This window comes from Danio rerio, chromosome 7 (assembly GCF_052040795.2).
Source record: "Danio rerio strain M-AB ecotype USA chromosome 7, GRCz13ab, whole genome shotgun sequence".
NCBI lineage: Eukaryota > Metazoa > Chordata > Actinopteri > Cypriniformes > Danionidae > Danio > Danio rerio.
In genome coordinates this window covers 49,046,363-49,069,812 of record NC_141027.1, presented here as the reverse complement: position 1 = coordinate 49,069,812, position 23,450 = coordinate 49,046,363, and the positions used below count along the sequence as shown (strand labels likewise).

Here is a 23,450-nt window from a genome sequence, read left to right as displayed (position 1 = left end):
TCTGCTGCAGAGGATTCCAAGCATCAGCAGCAGAAAAACTGAAAAGATTAGCGACTAAATGAAGTTACAACTTTGGGTATACAAAGATTAAAACTACTAGAGTGGAGATTTTGACACAGGGTGTATGTGAGTGGTTTATGAGCGTAGCCTGAATCGTTTGTGATCTCACTTGCCTGGATGTATTTTTTTGTAGTCCCCAAACTTTGTTCTTTGTAGGCTTTGCTAAACTAACTCTGTAAAAGCCAATGTCTCCCTTTGCATTAAACTTTGAGCGTCTTACATTCAGAGATGTTGTTTATGTTCACACAGCTACATTACACATCCACTAAAGTATAACATATGATATCGTAGTGGACCACCCCTTCAGGAAGTGACTATATATTAGGGATACAACAATACAGTTAGCCCACGGTTCAATACATACCTCGTTTTTTTAACACCGTTTTCGGTTCGGTTCTCATGGCTTGACACGTGTTTTTTTTATTTTATTCTACAGGCAATAGGAACAGTAAGAGATTAAGGAGAAAAACATAAAAACAATTTATTGCAATACTCCTTTTGTTTTACTTAAAAGCCTAGAAAAGTACACTAGTTCCTAGTGTATTGTATATAAAAATAAAATAACAATGAAATCTCACAGCTGCTGGTAGCCAATATGTACAAACTGGGGAACACATACATTCCTACATTCCGAAAAAAAACATACATATGAAGTTAATAAAGATTAATAGGCAATTTCAAATAAACATATTTGTACTTAAATAAACAAACCATTGTAATTTTCTCTGTGCTAAAAAAATGCGAGACTGTAGTCTGTAACGCGGATTGAGTGCTTTTATAAGATGACAAAAGCCCACATCTCCAATCGTCGAAAACAGCTGCAAATCTTTAGCCATAAACACCCGCACTGCCTTTGGTATTTTTATGTGTCTCTCGGAACCAGTAGGGTATGTTTTCTGGAAAGATTCAGCGAGGGATTGTTGCTATTTGGAGGACTTTATTACCTTCTCTGCTATTTTGCTTTCAGACAGTGATATTGCTGAGTGATGGCACTGCAGATGTGCTGTCATGGTTATACATGTAAAACAATGCTTGCACACAGTTATTTTTTGTTCACCAATTTTTCTTTTATTAGCATTATACTTATCGGCAAAACCGAAATGTCATCACACAGCAGATTTTATAGAAGCCGACGCTTCCTCGTACTGTTGCCTCACTTCACTGGCGCATCCTTGTACTGTTGCCTCAGCCTTACTTCACTGCCGCTCGCCATGTTAAAGTGTGGAATGATGGTTAAGCACCCCCTAACTTTAGAGCATAGTGATTGGATATTTACTCGTGGGGAGAAGTTTCCTCATCTCAGCTCATGGACTTAGAGATACACACAGTCAATTCGGGAAGATATAAAAGGCACATAAATTATTTAAACGCTAAACTGAGAAAACTGCAATTCACAAGTGCATATTGAACCGTGGAGGTCGTACCGAATTGTTCAATATTATACTGAGAACCATGGCATCCCTTGTATATATAATGGAGATGGAGAATTTAGCCAAACGTTCATTGAACTGCTTTAGCTGTTCACTTGTGTTCGTCAACCAATTAGAATCAAGCATTCAACCGCAACCGTTCAAAAAAAACTAGCAGTTTCCAAAATTTTACCATAAAAATACAGTAGAAACTGTAAAGGAAATTATAAAGTTTCACGGTAAACGGCTATATTTTATTAATCTATAGTGTTAGCATCGAAACATCATAGTTTTGTTACACACATAAAAACACAACCATAAACACTTGGTGATAAGAAAGTCATGAATTAATGCAAAATTAAAGTAATGCAATGATCGTTATCAAAATAAGATGTATCATAAAACTGTAATGTACATCACTGATGACAAAAAACCTAAAAAGCTATTAAAAAAAGTGTTCTGAAAAAGAAATCTCAATTTATTCAATGTATATATTAATGGAACTTACTTTTAACCATGTTTTTACAGTTGAAATCACTGCAGTTTTTTTTTTTATTTTTTTTACAGTGTATACATATAAGCACAAATCTCCAGATATAAGAGGGATGACAAATAGATGACAGATGAAAGAGAAGGAGTGATAAAAAAAAAATACCCACAACGCTTTAGATAGGTCAATCACCAGGGACAGGATCTGGCCCATCTGCTCAGCTGATATAACAGGGAATTATGCATGCAGATTGGCACTGCATCTCCATCCTCACCCCCAAACACGCTCCATGACGCATTTATGCCATCTCAAAGATGTTCGGATGGGAGAGGATGAAAAGAGGAACGTGTTATGGGGGTTTGCAGAAGTGAAAGGAGGGTGGGAGCACTGGAGTGATGTTCGTGCCGAGAGAAATGTTTGAAAGGAGGAAAAGAAAGGGGAAGAGAGTGCTGCTGCTTTACCCAGAGGGAATATAAAGGATGAAGGTGACTTTTCTTCCTGTTTCCTCGTGTCTTTTCACAGGTGTGTGTGTCTGTGTGTGAGAGAGAGGACCCCTGTGTGGAGGAAATCTGTTCTTCCTTCTAAGACTCATATTGCATGTGCTGACCTCACTTGTGACATCATATCCTTAAAAAAAGCTTTAAATTATGAAAATGATGACAACAGGTTTCCGGGTGTTGTAGTCATATAAGTGGCATTCACTTTACCATTCAAAACCCAGTTTGGGGATTTTTAAAATTTATTTATTTATTTATTTTTTATGATGGTAGCAAATGTTTGATCAGAAATACAGTGAAAACAATAATACTAGTTTTTGGTTTTAAGATGTTAAAATATAATTGGTAACACTTAACATTGAGGTTGTATTAGTTAAAGAGCCCCTATTATGGGTTTTTGAAAATGACCTTCCATGCGGTGTGTAACAGCTCTAAGTGTAGTAAAATATCCAGCTTAAACCTGAAAGTGCGCTGTGTTTAAAGCTATATTCATCTATAAAGAGTCGTCTCATAGTGGTTTGAATGAATCACCACTGTAACGAATCTTTAGCTGTGTTGGCGTGATGTCAGTATGGAACTTAAGCCCCACTCATTTTTTGTGCGCACAGACCCGGGAAAAATGAAACCCCCTGTCCCACAAATACTGTAGAAAGACAAAGAGGAAGAAGACAAACACTGAAGCAGATCCCGGTTGAATTATGTTGTGAAGATGATGTTCTATGATGTGTGATGGAAAGTTAATGTTATTTTTCCTACCCAAGGATCAGGCTGTGAATTGTCAGTGGTTGAAGATTATTTTCACAAAAATACCTCAGCATTATAGCCCCAGCCATGTGCTGTGTTCCCTTCAATTTTTCTGACAAGTGCTGCAGTAATCTACACGCTTACAACGGGGGATTCATCGGCCGTTTGTTCAAGGAAGGATCAGAAAAGACTATTGATGTTTGGGACTTTATCAAAGCTTGACTGGAACTTTACAGTACACAGTTCATGGATCAATTTCTTCGTCCATTTCACAAGTGTATGTAACTTAAGTGTGATTAAATTGGTTGCCTCCTTGTTTTCTCTAGCTCTAGCAAATGATGTATTTAATAGTTTTTTTGTTACTTGTAACAGCTTGTGTATCTGGTTAACACTTTATATTCTCGTGTTGGGTCTAAAGCCACGTTGAAAAGGCACCGCTTTTTTTACGGATTTAGATGCATTTGTGAGCTCGTGATCCACTGCCTTTTGCAATGCTGTGGCCACCGTCAGCTGTTCCTACACGTGTACGGTGGTCAAGTTTCAAAATACTTTCAATTTTGCCGCTGTGTGGATTTATACTGAATGTGTTTCATGGTTAAGAATAGAGCAATATGCTGGTGTTTAACTGCATTGCTTTAATGCACTCCTGCATTGGGCACACTCTGCACACTGACTACTTCAACAATGTTGATAAGCTGTGGTAAGTGTTTCTCTCTGTCTCATGTTGAACGCAGTCAGCCAATTGCAACAGACTGGGTCATCGAACCAATCAGTACAGAATAGCATCGTGCAATGGAAAGGTTTGGGAACAAATGAATCGCTGAACGAATCTTATGGGAGTCGTTGGGATAAATAAGTAAAAATAAATGCATATTATGAAAGTGTTTTTTGACCTTGCCTGTTGGTGGAGACCCCCAAAACCAAAATATAACCATTTTAATGCATAACAGAGGCTCTTTAATGTTAGTTAATGCATTTAACATGAACACACAATGAACAATACATTGACTACAGTATTTTGTTATGTTTGTTAATATTAGTAAATGCAAATACAGTTGTTTGTTGTTTGTTGTTGTTTGTTGTTTGTTGTAATTCCAGTGCATTAACTAATGTAAACAAGCACATATTTAGATGTTAATTATGCATTAGTAAATGATGAACTATGATTAATAACTGCTGTACAATTATTGTTCATAATTAGTTCATTTTAGTACATGCATAAACTAATGAACCCTATTGTAAAGTGTGACCATGTCATTCATTTAAGGCTGAATTTTCAGCAACATTGTCTTCAGTGTCACATGATCCTTTAGAAATCATACTAATATGCTGAATTAGTGCAATAATTTGTGTTTTCACTGTACCAGAAACTTGATAGTTTGTTAAGAACCATGAAACATTTATTTCATGATTAGAATTGATTAATTTAATGGAAACAAACAAACAGCAAAAAAGGCTGAATGAATGTCTTTACACACTCAGTGCTGGGTTGTGGCTGTGGCATACACTGTGTAAAACATATACCAGAGAAACTGGCGGTTCATTACACTGTGGCAACCCCGATGGAGCTAAACATAAGTGATTGAAATTGTCTTTACATTAAATTTTTATACTTATTTAATACTTGCTGAATAAAACTTTTCAGTAACTCTGGCATTTATATGGTGTGTTTAAAATGTACATGCCAAACAATAATTGATTAAAATATTTTAAATTGATTGTTTAATAAACATTATAACAATATATACAATATAATACAAAATGAAAGAATACAATACACGGCATATAATATAACATACATATAGTACATACACATGCAGGGCTTGACACTAACTTTTTTGATCACCAGCCACTGTGGCTACTAGTTTTCCAACATCATTTGCCATTTTCACTAGCCACAATTTTATTGTTGGGAAAATATATATTACACACATAAATATGACTTTGACATGCTAAAATTACTTAGATTTTGCGTTATCTCTACATGCCTCCTCATTCATTTCACTTTTTGTGTGTCGTGTATGAGCTTGCTCAATAATCATGAGCAAATGGGTCATGGTTTCATAATATTACAATTAGTTTTTATTTCACATAATTTTCAGAGCTCAAGATGAAGAATTTACCAACTTTATTTCTGACCACACCAAAACAATCAAATATTTCTTAGCCACAAATTTCAAATGTTTCAAAACAAGCAAAATTTAGCTGCATACTATACTTTTTATTTAACAAAATATATGCACAGTAATCTGTCCTTGCTAAAGGTCCCAGGTAATTACACATAAATGGGAAGTTAATCTCCCATTAAAGCAATGTTATTGTAAAAAAATATAAATGAACCATATTAACGCAAAAGAAAGCAGGTAAAAAAGCACTGTCTGTGTGATGAAAGATTGTTCACACACACACACACACACACACACACACACACACACACACACACACACACACACACACACACACACACACACACACACGGTTAACATTAGACCTATAAATAATCTGTTCGGAGAATGGTTAAAGCGAAAGCAACCGCAAAAAGACAAATCTGGAACTCTTGAAAGCAGCAAGACTGTGGGTTCATGTTCATCACTTTTTGTCTAGTCTATTTAAAAGAGAACTGATTACATCAGATGTGTTTCTAAGCACAGTTGCTTCACGCAAGGAAACAGGAGCGTGCACACGTTTTATACAGTTGTGTGCATCACCTCAGCTGTGCGAGGGATTATCTTCTCATTCGGTATTCACCTGCTTTTTATTGCTCGCGCGAACAATTATTTTTGTCAGTCGTGTTGCTTCTCAGTTCTATGATCGCCTTTTCATGCATATGGGACCATCCTCATTTTCTAACTCTGCTTTTAAAATTTATTATCTGGGAAATTATTTTCAACCTGCCAAAATGGCTAGAGGGAGTGTCTGTCTTACCCGCCACCTCTGAAATCTACCAGGCATTTGGCCGGTTGGCGGGGTTAATGTTAAGCCCTGTAACTATGTATGTAACGAGCGAGCGAATGAACGGACGGACGGACGGAAGGAAGAAAGGAAGGAAAAAAGGAAGGAAGGAAGGAACGAACGAATGAACAAACGAACGAACCGATAGATCGATAGATAGATATAAAACAATATACTAATAGGAGAGGGCAGAGTGAAAGGCCACAATGTAAAAACTAAAGCCATAAAATCTGACAAAAGTCGTGGACACAAATTAAAAAATTTTGTTATTCTGTTTCTACTAAATTATTAATCAAATGTATTCAATTCAATTCAATTCAGCTTTATTTGTATAGCGCTTTTACAATGTAGATTGTGTCAAAGCAGCTTCACATAAATGGTCATAGTAACTGGAACAGTGTGGTTCAGGTTTTAGTGTTTAAGTTCAGTTCAGTTCAGTTTAGCTAAGTTCAGTGTGATTTAATCATTACTGAGAGTTCAAACACTGAAGAGCCAATTCATCGATGCGTAGCTCTACCAATCCTGAACCATGCGAGGCAGTGGCGACAGCGGAGAGGGAAAAAAAACTTCACCTGATGGGAGTGAAGAAAAAAAACCTTGAGAGAACCAGACTCAGTTGGGCACGACCATTTTAATTTCTCCGCTGGCCAAAGTCTTGTGCAGAACTTCATTCGCCGTGGTTTAGGCTGGAAGATGGCCTCAGTGAATAAAATGTACTTCTGTTCAGTGAGTAAAATGTACTTCTAAACTATGTTAAATTTTCAATATAAAACATTTTCAGGATACTAAAATGCATTTTACAGGCCTAAATAAACAGACTCACCAGATGCAGATGATTTCTGTTATAAATACACATTTGCACAACAGATATGCTGTGGATTGAGCACTAATCAGTCTTTACTCTCGGACTTTACTGTGAATATTTTGAATTGCACCTCTTTCTTGAGTCTTTATAAGTGATGTAAGCCGGCACGGTCACATGAATAAGTCATCAAAGACACTGTTGTACAGTTCACTGCATTATACTCTGCTGTTGTTGTGTCTGGTGGGGGAATTAGCTGTGAGCTGTGACAAAAAAAAAAACAAAAAAAACTTTGCCTCGTTTCTTGTTATTGTAAGTACATTATGGTAGTATGGAATTGACAGATCGCCTGTTATTCAATTATGCTGGCTCACTTCTGTTTTGACAGCAGCTTGTGCTCATGTTGCTTTTCATTAAAAAAATAAAATAAAATAATGTAATGTATAAAATGAAACAACAATTTATTTTTCAAATAGTATAATATTTAAGTTAACACACACATATTTGTCAAGTGATCTTTGCAGAGCATTTTCACCATCTTGTTTTTTTTTTTTTTTTTTTTTTTTGGATATGCCTGAACATATATAACTGCCAAGGTCAATATTGTCTAATGATTATAATTTATATTATTATTTATAAAATATTTATTTGAAAAAAAGTTGGCCAGTGACTTGCCTAGTTAACCTAATTAACATAATTAAAACTTAAAATTGCACCTCAAGCTATACTAGTATTTAAGTATTAGGTCATGGCATGAACCTCGAAAACATCCACTAAATTAAATTGTGTAAAATGCATCAGATTAATATTTCCTTTCAATTTCTTCTGCATAAATTTGTTAGTTAACTACTAAAGTGTTTAGAAAATTACAGGATTTTAACTCTTTAATTGCCAAATTCACAAATGATATCACTGATTTAGTATGAAAAATATCTGTTAATTTTTAGTTTATTAATTTTTGTAGTTGCCAAATAACTATAGTAAATTTTTTGTATTATATCATGGCAAAGACAAAACAAATGAGCTTTTACTAATAAATTATTACAATTATCATGTAATAACTAGCTCAGTGGTTAGCACTGTCAACTCACCACAAGAAGGTTGCTGGTCAGTTGTCTTTTCTGTGTGGAGTTTGCATGTTCACCCCGTGTTGGCGTGGGTTTCCTCTAGGTGCTCTGGATTCCCACCACAGTCCAAACACATGCCCTATAGGTGAATTTAATAAAATAAATTGTCAGTACTGTATAAGTGTCAATTTGAGAGTGTATGGGTGTTTCCCAGTACTGGGTTGTGGCAAGGAAGGGCATCCACTGTGTAAAACATGTGCTGGATAAGTGTTTTGGTTCGCTAGATAAGTGATGATGGTTTATTCCGCTGTGGCGAGCCCTGATGAATAAAGGGACTAAGTCGAAGGGAAATTGAACACTTCTTGTTTTACAGTTTCATCATCCAATGCTTTAAGCTTTTTTTTTTTGTTCATCTTACTGTATCTAATTTATAGATATAAACCATAAGTTTTGTTTCCCATTAATGTAATTTTTGATCAGAAACACGACTAGACTTTTGTTAAGTCTAGCACACATTGTTCTTGTTGTCACATTGGAATCTATTTTAACGATCTAGGCGGAAAGTCTAAAGCACATGGTTCAAAAGCAGTAAGAGCATGTTCGAATCCATTTTGCTATTTTAAGGACAGAAATTATGCTCTGCGCCCTGGTGCATGGTCTAACAGGGTTGTGCTTATTCTCTTAATGAGTTATGGGTGTGTTTCGAGCATAACGTCTATTAAACCAATCTGAGTCTCATCCCCTTTTCCCTTTAAATGTCAGTTGTGTTGCGCCATGGTGCGTTTGCTATTTACATGGCAGACTTTGTAAGTGGAAAAACTGAGAGCTTCACTAGCGAGAAAACAGTTAAACAGACCATCTGCAGCGCGCGGATGATGAACGAGCCTTCTCCATTCTGCCTCTTTATTTTCTCTTTACTTTACTTGTACTCTTTACTTTACTCCTTTACTTTCGTGCAGGAAATGGTGTTGTACGCTCTTCACTGAAGACATCCATTAGCTTACAAATTTAATTTCGTTCATTAAGCGCAAAGATTAGTTTTTAAAACTAAAACTACTTCTAAATTCAGTTCTAATTTCCAGCAAACTGAATGAATGAACAATAATAACGACTGGTGGTCAAAAACTTTATATCCAAACAAATGTCCTATACTTGTGCCCCATATGATGACGCCTACGTCTTCAAAACCTGACAGGTGAACAAATCTAAACTTGTTTTTATCAAAACAAATATAAATATGCAAATAATAAATAATGCTGCTGCTAATAAAAACATTATACAAAAGCATTATACATAATTATTGTAGCATTTTAATGTTTTAATCTTTACATATGTAAAGATATTTGTGTACTGCTGTGAATCCTGTCGTATTAAGCAATGTATAAGTGTTTGCACTGCGTGCTCTGCGTTGGACTTTAGACCTGCTTTCAGCTGGTCAGTGGTATGGTCAGTTCAAAATAGCAATGCTCCAACAATGCGCCTTAACAGATCTCCTTTCTAGACAGACACACCCCTAAGTCCACAAAGCAGCGCAGATGGATTTGCTGTTTAAACAATGTGATGCAAAACGTGAAAATTAGGGTTGCACTGGTCTGAAAATACCAACAAATCGTACAAAACACATCTTAGGTGTATGATAGGGCTCATTGAGCTTTGTATCATTACAAATAATAACATTATTTATTTTTTACTTTTATAAAAATCAATGTAAGCATATTCAAAATGTAATTATTGCCAGTATGGTCAACTTCTACACTCTGTATTTCATTTATGCCACAAAAATGTGAAATAAAGGTTGTGTGCTCTCGTTAAAGGAAATATAAGCTGCATACTCATTCAAAAATATTGTTTGTTAATTAAATCAGGCAAATACTGAGGCAATCTAAAGGGCATGATTTCAGATAAACTGTTGCCAGAGTGCCATTTATTCAAGTCTTATGAGGTTTGCAGTGCATCCAGAGGGTGAGAAACACATTCAGAAACCAAACCCCCAGCCTTCTCTTCTTCGCTCTGTTCTTGAAGACTGGCACGCTAGATTTGTTACCAGAAACCCAGGAGTCTAATGAGCCTTATTCAAGAGACCTCTTAGTTACCCACTACACCACTACTTTATGGAAATCTCCATCTGTCACTGTGCTGAGATGTGGCCTTTCAGAAAGATCATATAAACCAAAACAGATTAAATGTATAGGGAGAGATGGAAAACACAATTATGCTGCGCTTAGTGGTCTGCGCAGTCAAATGAAAGAAGCTTTTATTTCTTAAATCTGTGAAGATGCCTCATAGTTTGATGTGTCCATATGATGATTCATATGGATGTAACAGTTTGCCCATAAAGATGCTGAAGAATTAGAAGACTGACGTCAAGCTGCCCGGAGGGGCATTGCTTGGTTTACTGTTGGCTGTTGGTCAAATCTCCTCTGGAAAATCATCCATTTAGTCAAAGGAGTGTGATAGACTTGAAGAGCTGTGGGCGGATCTGTACTGTCTAGCAGGAGCTAAAGAGAGAGTGAGAGTGGGTTGTATGACTCATTCTGACCTAGTTTATGGGCTAAGATGGGTAAGTAGGGGTAATTCAGAAACATGCTAATGAAAGATTTATTTAGTTTTATTGATTTCCATCATTTAAATGAAGAAATATTTACACAACCAATAAAACGATATGAGTTTGTCAGGAACCTGAGGTTGTTTTTCTCAATGCTGGACACTTTAGTTTGCATGCTGACATCTGCAAGTTTGTTGTCTAGAGATTTTGTTTTGAAATAAAATATGCAGGTAAATTTGCTGAATTTTCTTCAACAAATGATGTACTAAGAACACTGCTGTACAATCCAACAGTTCTGGGGCTTTTTACTTTTACTCTTAAATGTGATTCAGACAGACAGAATGCTTATGAATATCAATGAACTTGCATTCCATCTTTGTGAAATACACAGATGGAAAAAGGCAGCGCTGTATGCTTTGAAACTGCAGCGAACAAGCAAAAAAGCTATTGCTTACTGTAGTGTGGATGCAAGTAATTATCGTTATTGGTGTGAACGGGTCTTTATTTTGGGTTCGTTGTTTACTTGTTTCATGTAGTCTGGACAAATGAGGGGTTTTACAAAAAAAAGTTAAATTAAGAAAGCCAAGGTAAGACAAAAAGTGCAGCTTGAGACCTTCACGGTTAAATTGATTCTGCATTTTAGTTTTTTTCAACATGATTTTGTAAGTTTAAACAACAAAGTTGGTCATTTAACTTAACCTGGCAACTTTTACTAGTCTGTAATAGAGTGTTTGTCGACTCAACTTAAAAACGTATGCTGGACTAGCATCCTTTAAGTTGCGCCCCATACTTCCAATCCAACAGGTGGCGAAATATGCACCATTAAGTCAGTTTGCCACCTTGCCAGTTAAACACCAGAAGTCAGACATATTTTTAAATTATTCAATCATCACATTTGGTTAGTAATGCTTCTTCAAATTTGTGTATAACTTGTAAAATGACACATATTTGAACTAATTGTCAATGTATTGTTCCCAGTATATGTATGTTTCTAGAGCAAAGTAGACCTTTGCTAATACATGTGGAGTTTGGTCACATTTAAAAAGCTAAGTAAAGTTTGTTTTTGGTTTAAATTTCAATCATCTCAATATGTGTAAAACGTACTTCTCTAGTTCCCTGACAAATCTACTACAGCTGTTTTCCTGATATATATTTTAATGGATTTTTCATTGTTTTATACAGTATAACATATTTTGGAAAAATATTATCAGTAGTTAATTTAAATGTACGTTTCTCATTTTAAATGTTTTCCCAGAGAGCAGACTGTTCTATTAAAGGTGTGATTTTACCATATTTCCATTCATAAATGCACAGTAGTCAAATATTTAAGAAAAAATATTCACAATAATTTATACTTATTACTGTGTTTACATACTATTTTTGTAAAACGGTGTAACAAAAAATATTTTGCTGCAGCACATATCATTACAGTAGCAAAAATAACTTTACAACAGCTATATATCTTACTCTCAATGTAGAAGCTTAAGTCTCAATGTAGAAGCTTATTGAGATAATATTCTTAGTTAATAGTGAACACGATTCTCAGTCTGGAGTTTGACTGTAAATTCTAGTATGTTTCTAAACGTATATATTTACTGTATATCCTCTATTGCCACCTGGGGCTACTCATCCTGATGCCTCTAGAGAATATGCAGCGTCATTAATGCGAAGAAATGATGCCAATTTTTCCATGATCCTGGACCAGGCTGTATCCTGAGTGAACGCTGCGGCAGTCATGGAGAAGCAGAGAGCATGAGACTGATTCCTAAAAACACCACAGTGACAGACGAGTCTTCGCATTGATCCAGTAGGCTAGTATGATCACCTGCCGGTGACCTACCCACACCTGCAGTTCTTCACGATGGACGTCCAATGTTCTCCAGCCTCTGGCGCTTAGACTGCAGGTCTGCACAGGAAGTTTGCCCTGAGGAGAAATGTTTGTGCTTAAGCCTGGTTTGTTCCTGGCCAATTCCACCACTGGCTTGCTTGGTTTGGGACCTGTGGAGCTGTGCATTGACGGTTGTTTGGAGTTTCAGCAGTGAATATTAAACCACACTGAACTGAACTAATCTGAACTCTAAAAACTGAACTGACACAGTTTCAATTACTAGAACTTCTATGTTAAGCTGCTTTGGCACAATCTACTTTGTAAAAGCGCTATAGATGAATTGAATTAGACTGCTGACACACAATCTTTTGAATCTTGATTGAATCTTTTTCACAAGTCTTTGCTCGGAAGCATTTTAATACAATTCTTACAACATCCTAACTGAACTAGCAAATGGGAGGGATGATATTTCAGCTTTCAGTCACTTTTCAATGTGAAAACAACAATGTTTATTTAATATCAGACTGAAATTGCCGACTTCATCATGTCGCACCAACAGTCATTCATTAGAGACTTGCTTTATATGAGTATTCTTGCATACTGGTTCATTTTTGGGCAAAGTATCTTTGGCTGAGACATTTGTTGCCTTTAAACTTGATAACTTTAATAGAGCCCTCATGAATCGTCATAAAGCAAGAATTCAAAAGTAAACACAGCTCGTTTTGAGTGGAAAAGAGAGCAAAAGTTGTCACAATGCCCTGCGGTTGTTTGTGGTGGTGCTTAATAACCCCTTACGACTGGCTAGTGCACAAAACAACAATGTTTCTCTGAAGTAGATGTATCATTTAGCAAGAATGGGATGTTGCATACATTTTATTGTATGCCATTATAACACTGAAAAAAAGTGTTTGACCTGTATTTGAAAGACTAGACTGCATAAAAGACCCCAGAAAATGAGACAGTGGTTTTCTTTGGCTTTGAAACTTTGAAATGTTTCCCAGAAATAGTTTGACGAATTGAATTTAGTTTTTTTCTTAGTTATTCTCTCTCTCCATTTAAAGTATTAATAGTGTAAAGACCCAAAGAATGGGGGTTTGGAGGGTTTATGTTCCACTTGAAATGAATCTGATGTAATGCACTTGGAATTTGGTTGAGGCTATATTAAAGCTTTGTGTTACCCATTCTGTGTAGATGAAAAATGTTGTTAGTCTAAACGCATATCTGTATGTGCTGGTGCAGGTAAGTATGTGGTGTTCCAGAAAATAATCAATATTTGGTTTTCAACATTTTTGTAAATTTACTGTGATTTTTTTTTTAACAAAACACCAAGGCAAGCATTTTTTTAAAGATATCTAATAGATGTCTGATAGACATTTAAACATACTCATCTTTCTCAAACAAGGCTAAATTTGGGCTGCCAATGAAAATCTAATCGATGTCTAAGAATAGGCCAAAATTAGACTAGTCATAAAAAAAAACAGAAATGAATGACGTATAAAGTCTGTCTAATCTGTCTATTTCATGACTAGTAAAAAAAATACAATTTAGTAATGAATGCTTTGACTAATATACTTTGATATAAGACTTAAAAATAACTCATGACACATTTTAAGAATAATTTCATTTAAAAGAAAAAAAAAAAAAACGAAAACAAAACAATAACAAACTGCAATTCATTTCTGTTTAATTTTCTGTACCTACTTCCTACTACTACCACCACTACTGTTTTTCTTCTCTCACACTGTAGATATCTGGAGATTTACATCATAACTAACATGAAAAACAAGTTCCAGCAACTGCTAGGTCCTTGAACATTGTGCGAGGCCAAGAATAGAGATATTGAAGGACATCAGATTCACTCTCAGAAATAAAAAGCTGTTACTGGGCTGTACTTCTTTAAAAGGTATTTGTACTTTTCAGTTACTTTTATTTATATATATATATATATATAGTCTTGCTGAGTAATGAATGAAATGAAGAGGAGCCTTGTTAGGCACAGACTGTGAAGATTAGCGCAGACAGAGAGCGCAAGGTGAAGGAAGAAAATGTTTTGAGTGAAGAAATGTACATTTCTGTATACTCTATGTTCCGAACAAGATTGTTTCTTACAATTATACGAAGTGCCAATAAACATATTATTGTTAACACTTAGTCAAAAACTGGAAGTAGTGTTGACGATGAATGGTGATTTCACATAATGCAAACTGCTGAGCAAAGCCAGAGAAGTAATGTGAGAGAAATCTCTGAAGACTGAGGAGGGAGAGACCTTAGAGCTGCTTCTGTAAATATGACACCCGGTTTTAAAGGCAAAGGTCACTCAGGATGACCTTGAATTTGAACATTTGGAAAAGAGCTTGTTTTGCTCCTTTCCACTGTGACAGGAGAACAAGATAGCTTTTCCTTCATCACAACACAATGGCAAAAACATAAAATCTCAAGAGTGTTATTATATAATATATAGATTATCTATCTATCTATCTATCTATCTATCTATCTATCTATCTATCTATCTATCTATCTATCTATCTATCTATCTATCTGTCTATCTGTCTGTCTGTCTGTCTGTCTGTCTGTCTGTCTGTCTGTCTGTGTCTATCTATCTATCTATCTATCTTGTCTGTCTGTCTGTCTGTCTGTCTGTCTGTCTGTGTCTATCTATCTATCTATCTATCTATCTATCTATCTATCTATCTATCTATCTATCTATCTATCTATCTATCTATCTATCTATCTATCTATCTATCTATCTATCTATCTATCTATCTATCTATCTATCTTGTCTGTCTGTCTGTATGTCTGTCTGTCTGTTTGTCATATAGTACTGGGATTAAATTGCAGTCTGTTATTGATTACACATAACATGACAAAAATGCAGTTGTCTGTTCAAATGCATGTAGCAAAATCAGTTACACATTTAATAAAGAAAATGTCTTTGGATTACTTTTAATGACTTTTGAAAATGAAACCAAAACTGACATTACAATGCCAAAACAGATTTTTAATTATTTGTTGTTATTTATTATCATTATTATAATTTTACATTTTGTAAAGACTTTAGGAATCACCAGGCAAATTAGTGAGTCTGCCGTGAAATATTTTGAAATCAATAGATTCAGAATTGTTTTAGTTATTACTTATGTGGAGAGAAATACGTCTAATAACCTATATTTAAGAAGATTTTTTCAATGGTATTAAATAATTCAACAATCAATAAATCATAAATCTATATCAGACTTTTTGATTGGGACTGTACAGTCTTTCGGGTCTGTGTGTCTGTGTGCCATCTCTCCTCCCTCCGGCCTCCATGTGACAGGAGAAACTGTTCTGCCCAATGCGCTGCGCATGGATCGAGTTACTGAGTTCTGGCCTCTCGCGCCGCTGCTCACTTCAGTCAGTCAGCAGTCAGTTTCTGCCGGGCGGGTGCAGGCGCTCCGACACACCGCTCCACACTCACTCTCTCCGCCTTTCTCACATCCATTCAGCTCCATTCCGAAGATGACCGTGAGCAGTGCGGGTCCATCCAAGAGCCTCACCTCCTCCAACCGCGGAGAGTAGATCCGGAGCCGAGGAGAGAGAGAGAGCGAGCAACCCACCTCTCTCGTCTCTCCCCATCATCTGCCTCAAACCGACAGCCGAAGACAGCCCAAATTTTGCTCTCACCCACAAACACCCCTGCTTTTAGATCTCGAGACGCGTCTCGTCGGTCGGGATATTGTGGAAGTAATTTTAACACAAGGATTTTGTTTGCTCTGTTCGCTGAAGATGGATAATATCAACGTGGAGTCGGTGGAGAAGGAGTGCGGGGCGCTCGGTGGATTATTCCAGGCGATTGTCAATGATATGAAGGTGAGAGGTTTGACACGACGCTTTAAACCGTAGAGTCTCCTCGAGCGTGACCAGCATGCAGATGCTGAAACACTTAAACCCGTTATCACTAAAGTGACTTTGAGCAAATAACCACAATGCAATATACAATCGAGTATGTGTGTTAGACCGAATGACAGGGGGAATCGCTGTATGTGGCATGCAGAATACTGATAGATAGATAGATAGATAGATAGATAGATAGATAGATAGATAGATAGATAGATAGATAGATAGATAGATAGATAGATAGATAGATAGATAGATAGATAGATAGATAGATAGATAGATAGATAGATAGATGCACGCAGGCCTCTATTTAAATGTTATTATGGGGTACATTAAAATATAGCTAAAGGCATGTCGCACGTTCAACTCGAAACGGTTCGCCCTAATGCCGGTGCGGCTGAATACACTGTATCCACACGGGAATGTTGTGCATGTATATAGAGGATATGGAGGGGGGTTCACTCACACAATAGGAAACTGACTGAACTGCTGCTGATTAAGCAGATGCGGTCGCGCGCCATTCCGTGTCACACACGGTGAGATGTGTTGCGTCTGCCTGATGGATGGCAGCGCTCCGTCGTGTCATTGGGTGTATGAGCGTAAAAGAGCGGCCGCGCTCACGTGAAAACCCCGTATCGATCTTCTGTCTGGTTTCATACTTTAACCGCATCGAGAAAAGGACGCACATTCGTTCTGGATGAGTTAACCAGGTTCCCATACGCGTTTGAATACAAATATACTAGTTCTAATGAACTAACCAGCATGTATACCCAAACATGCCAATTTTCGTGAGAAGCTTTCTTGTCAAGATCATCGTGTTTTCATTGGACTGGCAAAAATTCGTTATTTTCTGACAGACATGAGGTCTTCTGCATCTTTGCTTTGGTCACACGGATTATCTCTACTCATTCATAATTTAACTCTTATTTCTCCAACATGCTCATGGTCTCTTGCAGTTAAATGGGGGAATGTAAAATATGGGTCAGCTATCATGCCAACATGCATGTCTGTTGAAGGATATTGAGCAGACAGCGGAATTGGCACATATGGGGTCGATGATGTTTGCATCAGAGCTCTTGATTTTGATGTCTGGCACAGTTTAGCCATGAATGAGCTCAGCCTGCTAGATAGTTTCAGGCTTCACCTTTAAGATGTAGGTTGATTCTGATGCTGCACTGTTCTCGCTCATGCTCGCTCTGTGATTGGACCCTCTTGGCGCGTGGATGCAGTGCAGACATGCGGATTGCCTTCGCCATGCTCTGATGTTGCTATAATAAAATGGCAAAACTGCAGTGGATGACAAGGGTCGTTAAAGTTCTGTTGAATGATAGGTGCTCAAAAAAGTGCAGGCATTTTATTTAATAATGAAGCGCAGCAACAATGAAAAAATATTGATATGGATATGAAAATCTTCCACTGTCTTCGTTCTGCTTCTGCCTTGCCTGTCTTTGTGGGTTGTGTGGAGCCTCTGGCTATGCCAGCTCAGTTGTCATGTGTGTTTCATCACCAAAATGTCAGCTGGATCTTTGTTCCCTGTCTGAGATCTCAACAGTACTGGAATAAGGGATTGTTCAGACTTGGCAGGTGTGGTTTGTTTGAAACCAAATCGGCTGTGATTGCTTTATTAGTGCTCTTAATCTGAATTAGTGTCAGCCAAACCTTGATGCGGACTAATTCTGTATTCCAGACAACTCAGAATGGGGAGATTTCATATTTCTCATTTAGAAATAACATCTAGAACCCTTCTGGAAGTTGGACATTTGACCTGTGATCTCTCAGGGCAGGTCGAGGACTTCAGTGAGATGTCATTTGACATCACTTCACAGATGGTGGCTAGTTCTGCTTCAGCAAGATTAGCATGAAGATATCATATGTGAAACAAATGAATAAACTTTCAGATATGTTTACAGCACAAAATGAGTGCGAACCCTTAAGGCTATTGCTGAGATTATAGTAGCTTTAGTGCAATATTCTATTAGTTTTATTCGTCAGTATTTTTTAATGTTCAGCTAGCTATATTTAGCCCAATAACATGAAATATTCATCTCTCATGGGCTGCATGGAGGTGCTGTGGGTAGCACGTTCACCTCACAGCAAGAAGGTTGCTGGTTCGAGCCTCGGCTGCGTCAGTTGGGGTTTCTGTATGGAGTGTGCATGTTCTCCCCGTGTTCGCCTGGGTTTTCTTCGGGTGCTCTGGTTTCCCCCACAAGTCTAAAGACAGGTGGTATAGGTGAATTGGGTAGGCTAAATTGTCTGTAGTGTATGTATGTAAATGAGAGTATATGGGTGTTTCCCAGTGATGGGTTGCAGCTGGAAGGGCATTGGCTGCGTAAAACATTTGCTGGATAAGTTGGTAGTTCATTCCACGGTGGCGACCCCAGATTATTAAAGGGACTAAGCTGAAAAGAAAATGAATGAATGAATTCACCTGTCATGTGAAGCCAAAGCCAACATTGAGATCAGTATTGGGACTAGGGCTGCTTGATATTGGAAAAATTTGACATTGCAATGTTTTTTTTTTTTCTCTGTGATACATGTTGCAATAGAAATACAAATTCACCAAATGACTTAAATAGCTCTATTTGGAAAGTTGTTAATTTAGATTAATTGGGATGATTTTGCAGGGGAGTAAAATGTAAATATATCTTATATAATTTATTATATACATATAATAAACAAACTACAGTCATAAATGTTAAAGTGACATTAATAGTGCTTCATAGTTTTCTGGGGAGAGTCTAACAGCATTCAGGCAAAAAAAAAAAAATAGAATAATCAAACGTAAATTATGAAATCGATGTTCAAACGATATATTATGCAGCCCTAAGTGGGACATTTCACCGCAGTGTCTGGATCACAGCATAATGCCAAAGACACCTAATCAAAAAAAAAAAAAAAAAAAAAAAAAAAAGCGGAGCATGATGTCATAAGATGATGAAACACCACTTTTAAAATCATAGTTGCAATGTCTAATACATGTATCAGAAATGCATGTTATGGTGGATCTTTGATTTTGTGTGTGACTGGAATTCCTGGCACAGTTTTTACCTCCTTTAACCAATTCATAAGCCCTTTTTTGAATTTTGAGATCTCTTCATTGTTTTGCTTGTTACATCATAAAACATTTAAATTACATAGCTTTTTTTTTCTTTTTGTATTTTTAGGTTCAGCCTTAAAGGGATAGTTCACACAATAAATAGAACTTTTGCTCACTATTTACTCACCCTTAAGTAGAAGATGTTTCAAAGATTAGAAATATTTCGATGAAAGCTGAAAACTGGTAATCATTGACTTCCATATTAGGAGAAACAAATACTTTGGAAGTCAATGGTTATTGATTTTCAGCTCTCTTCAAAACATCTTCAGTGTTTCCACTAGGATTTTTTCCAGCTGTGGTGGCAGGCCTTTTACACAGATCTTCCAACTACCTTCGGCGTTATTTCACTGACAAAGTTTGCTTGCGTGTCGATTTCCTCTGTTTGTGCACAAAACGTCTTGTGTGCCCTCAAATATATGCTGCTACAGAGCAGGTTTTCTCCAATAAACGCTGCTGAAGTGGGATCTAGTGTGTTTATGTAACGAGTATGCACCAAGATTTATTAGATTTGCTAGGAATATTTATGAATGTCTCCAATAGACCTACAGGATGCGTACTGAAGGAAAGTGAAACGGCCATAAACTCCAGCTGGATAAAGACATTGTATGCAGAACCACAGACCTTTATCTATAAATAAAATATAATTATGGAAACTAGGGCTGAGTGATTTAGGCAAAACAATGAAAATATATCAGCATATATTAGCAAACAACTCTGAAAATGTACTTTGCTTTTTACAATATTAGTTGTCACTGGCAATACTTTTAGCTGACTTATTAGCAAGACGCTCCTCATATAGCTGCTTTTTTAGATGCTGGTTGTTGTATTTCCTCGTGCTGTAACAACAATTCAGTGACAGCTCTTACAAATTGCCTGATTTTGTTTGGTATCTGCGATTTTGAAACCAAGATATTCCCATATTACCGACGTGCTGTTTTTCTTTGATTTGAATTGGTCTGTGAATGCTTCTGAAACAGCAGATGCCCTCATCCCACTCGTCCACACTTTCCTGCTTGTTTGTTTTTCATTATGGATGTTTCGCATAGTTTGGTTGCACAATTTCGATTGGGCAGAATGAAAGTGTGCTCACTCTAGTAAGACTGCAGTCTTGCAGTCATGCATTTGGGGAAGTTAAATAATATATATTTTATATCGGAGCCTCTTGCAGTTTGCTAATCTCAATGTTTCAAATCGAATCTTATGGAAACTGTGTTCATCAAAACTGAAAGCTACGTTATGTTTGCTGGCCTCTTGCATCGCGTAGCCCTATCAGTCAGCATGCAGCCATAAAGGGGTAAACACTTAACGGACAGTACTAATACTGTATGATTAGAGAAAAGTTTGCTCAGTTATAATTCACTTCCATTTTAATAAGTTTTGTTGCAATTATAACTAAGGATGGGTATCGTTATGGTTTTAATGATATTACTACTTTTACTACTTTTATGAAAAATATTGAACATAATTAATAACACTTTACTTTATTATTATATTTTTAATATGAAATAAGACAAAACCAATAATTGTTAAAGCAATCAACCATTTTTTTTCCTGTAAAAGAATGTACAATAGTTTGAAGGAAAATGACTTTTAACCAATGTTTTTAACCATTCTTCTCACAGAAGTCAGTGTCTTTCTTGGTTTATTGTGCTCCCTGCAGTTGAAAATGTCTGCTTGAGTTGCAAAATGCAGTTAAATGAGATAATGTTTATGGTTTTTCAATAAAATATTCACATAAATGAGTTAATGGTGTTTTGGGAGTTAACTGTGTTTTAATACAGTTTTGGTGGCCCTGCAATGTAAAAAAAAAATTCTTAAAATTTGGTCAGTTAAATTCTGCTACTTACAAGTAATTTTATTCAGCAATAGGTATGAGACGAAACTGCTTTCAAGGTACATTGCGGTTTGGAAAAGTCAAGGTTTTAAAACTGTCAAAATTTTCTGCAGTACCATTCACAAGGTATGAGTAAGATTTTTTATTTACATTTTTTTTTTGGCACAACAGTATCTTCAGCAGAAAAGATATCCAGGTTAAATTGTAAAAAAAATCTGTTTTTGAAACTAATGAAGACAACAGAAGTCAATATTCATTTTGCCAGACATGTTTACTGTTCCAAAATAGTTTAAAAGAGCATTAATCACAATAACGCGAAACGTAATATTTTAATCAAAGGTTATCATTTCGTCAGAATCTTATATCGGCCCATGCCTATTCAGCAATAATTCTCCAGTATTGATAGCAGAACCGTTAACATCAGAGCTTATCGATACTTTGGTCTTTTATTATGTTGCACCGATACCGATAAAGTACAGAATTTCGGTAACCATCACTTATTATAACCCACTATACAAAAAATACACCAGCAACTGAAAGTTTTAAATGAATGTAGTTCATCATAGTTCGGCTGTAATGTAGCCGTGGTGGGAATGAGTTTTGGTGTGGCGCCCCTGCCATGGAAGAATGAATGTAGCAGAGACCGTGATCTTATTTTGTGTTCAACTGAACAACAAAACCCAAAGAGGTTTAGAAAAAGTCAAAGGTGAGTAAATGATTATAGAATTTACATTTTTATATGAACTATCTCTTTAAAAACAACAGTGTGGATGCTAAGTGAAGCAGGACTAAACACACTATTTTCTATCTTTTTTATTTGCTCATACTAAACAAACCAACATAACCAAACAGCAAATGTAAAGTAACTATTCTTCAAGTCCACTTTTTCACTCAGCGGATCTCTTGGATTCTGTTTGAGAAGTGTGAGAAAAGAGTAACTGTGCTTGAATGATTGCTTGAGTTTCCTGCCAAAAAACACTTTCAAAAATAAAGGATCTTTACTGGCATTGATGGTTTAATCAAGAACCTATAATAGGCTTTCTGTGAAACAAAAGGGGGTTTATATTCAAAAACACTCCTTAAATTACATAAAAAAATCTAACAACTAAGAATTTTTTTTTCAAACATGAATCCAAAAAGTATTTGAATTATTTACAATGTACTGTGAAGCTGAGTGGAACAGAACTCAGCGGGGCAATGTGAACTTCAGATGGATTTCAATATCGACATCAGTTTGATTTGACAATCGATGTCTGTTTGATTTCGATGCACAACTGTACATTGTGTTTTTGTGTCTGGCTCTTGCGAGGGCATTGTTATAGAAAGGTTGTTATGAGTATGGCTCTGGATCATGGGGGGAGGATGATCGGATTTGAAGGGAGGGGGATGGAGAAATGAGACGGAAAGGGTTGAGGAGCGGGGTGGCCTGTCATATTTAGACTTGCATTCTTACCCCCCTCTTCTTTAGGTGAAAGGGCCCAAAGCAAGCGAGAAATGGCCATCAGCATTAGATGTGATGATGACACAAGCACACAGTTGTCTGTTTGCCAGATGGACCTGTTGTATATCCTTCTGTTTACATTTGCATGCCTCACACTGAGTTGCGCATACCGGACTGACGCTCATATAGACTCTCACACTTGCTCTAGATCTCGTTCTGCCTGGCTACTGAACCTCAACCATGCCTTCAGTAATCCTTTGTATGTCTGTATGGAAATGGAAGTGAGGTCATGGGGTGATTGTTTATATTGAATCTAAATTTAAATACAAAGTTTGGAGTTACGTTTTATATATAAATATAATTGAATTTGCATATATATTTAAGATACATAAACTGCTATGGATATAGCCTACTAAAGATGCTTAAAATGTAATTTCCACTACTGTAATTGTTTTTTCCCTTTCACCGAATGCTATTAAAAATATTTCTCATCCCTTCACATCCTTAATGTCAAGGAATGGCACTGTTTTGAGAGTTTTAATTCTGATTCAATTTTAAAATCTGTTTAATTTTGAAGCAAAATAAAAATTGAGTGTCAGAAATTGCACTGGATTTTATGATTAGCTTTCAGAAATTATTTAGAAATAAAGAAACAAGATACGTGTGCTGCTTATACAATATCTTGGACATTATTACTTGACAAAGAAACCAGATCAAAAACTATTTGTGAACTTTTTTTTTTTTTTTTTTTACGGCAAAAGCTTTAATGTGTGATGGCCCTTTTCCACTGAGTGCACGGTACGTGTTGGTA

The 23,450-nt window shown here is 36.4% G+C and overlaps 1 protein-coding gene across 18 annotated transcripts in view; it reads left to right on the top strand.

The window, feature by feature from the left end:
• The window catches only part of mtss2b (MTSS I-BAR domain containing 2b), a 196,974-nt gene that overhangs the window by 47,929 nt on the left and 125,595 nt on the right, over positions 1-23,450 (top strand). For 4 of the 18 annotated variants that reach the window (XM_087261812.1, XM_087261807.1, XM_087261808.1 and 1 more), the window contains exon 1: positions 15,749-16,240. The exons of the other annotated variants lie outside the window; for them this stretch is intronic. In XM_087261812.1, the coding sequence (XP_087117938.1) occupies positions 16,157-16,240 (84 nt within the window). In that variant the 5' untranslated portion in view covers positions 15,749-16,156. Of the gene's footprint in view, positions 1-15,748; positions 16,241-23,450 lie in introns of those variants that run through there. 18 annotated transcript variants of the gene reach the window in all.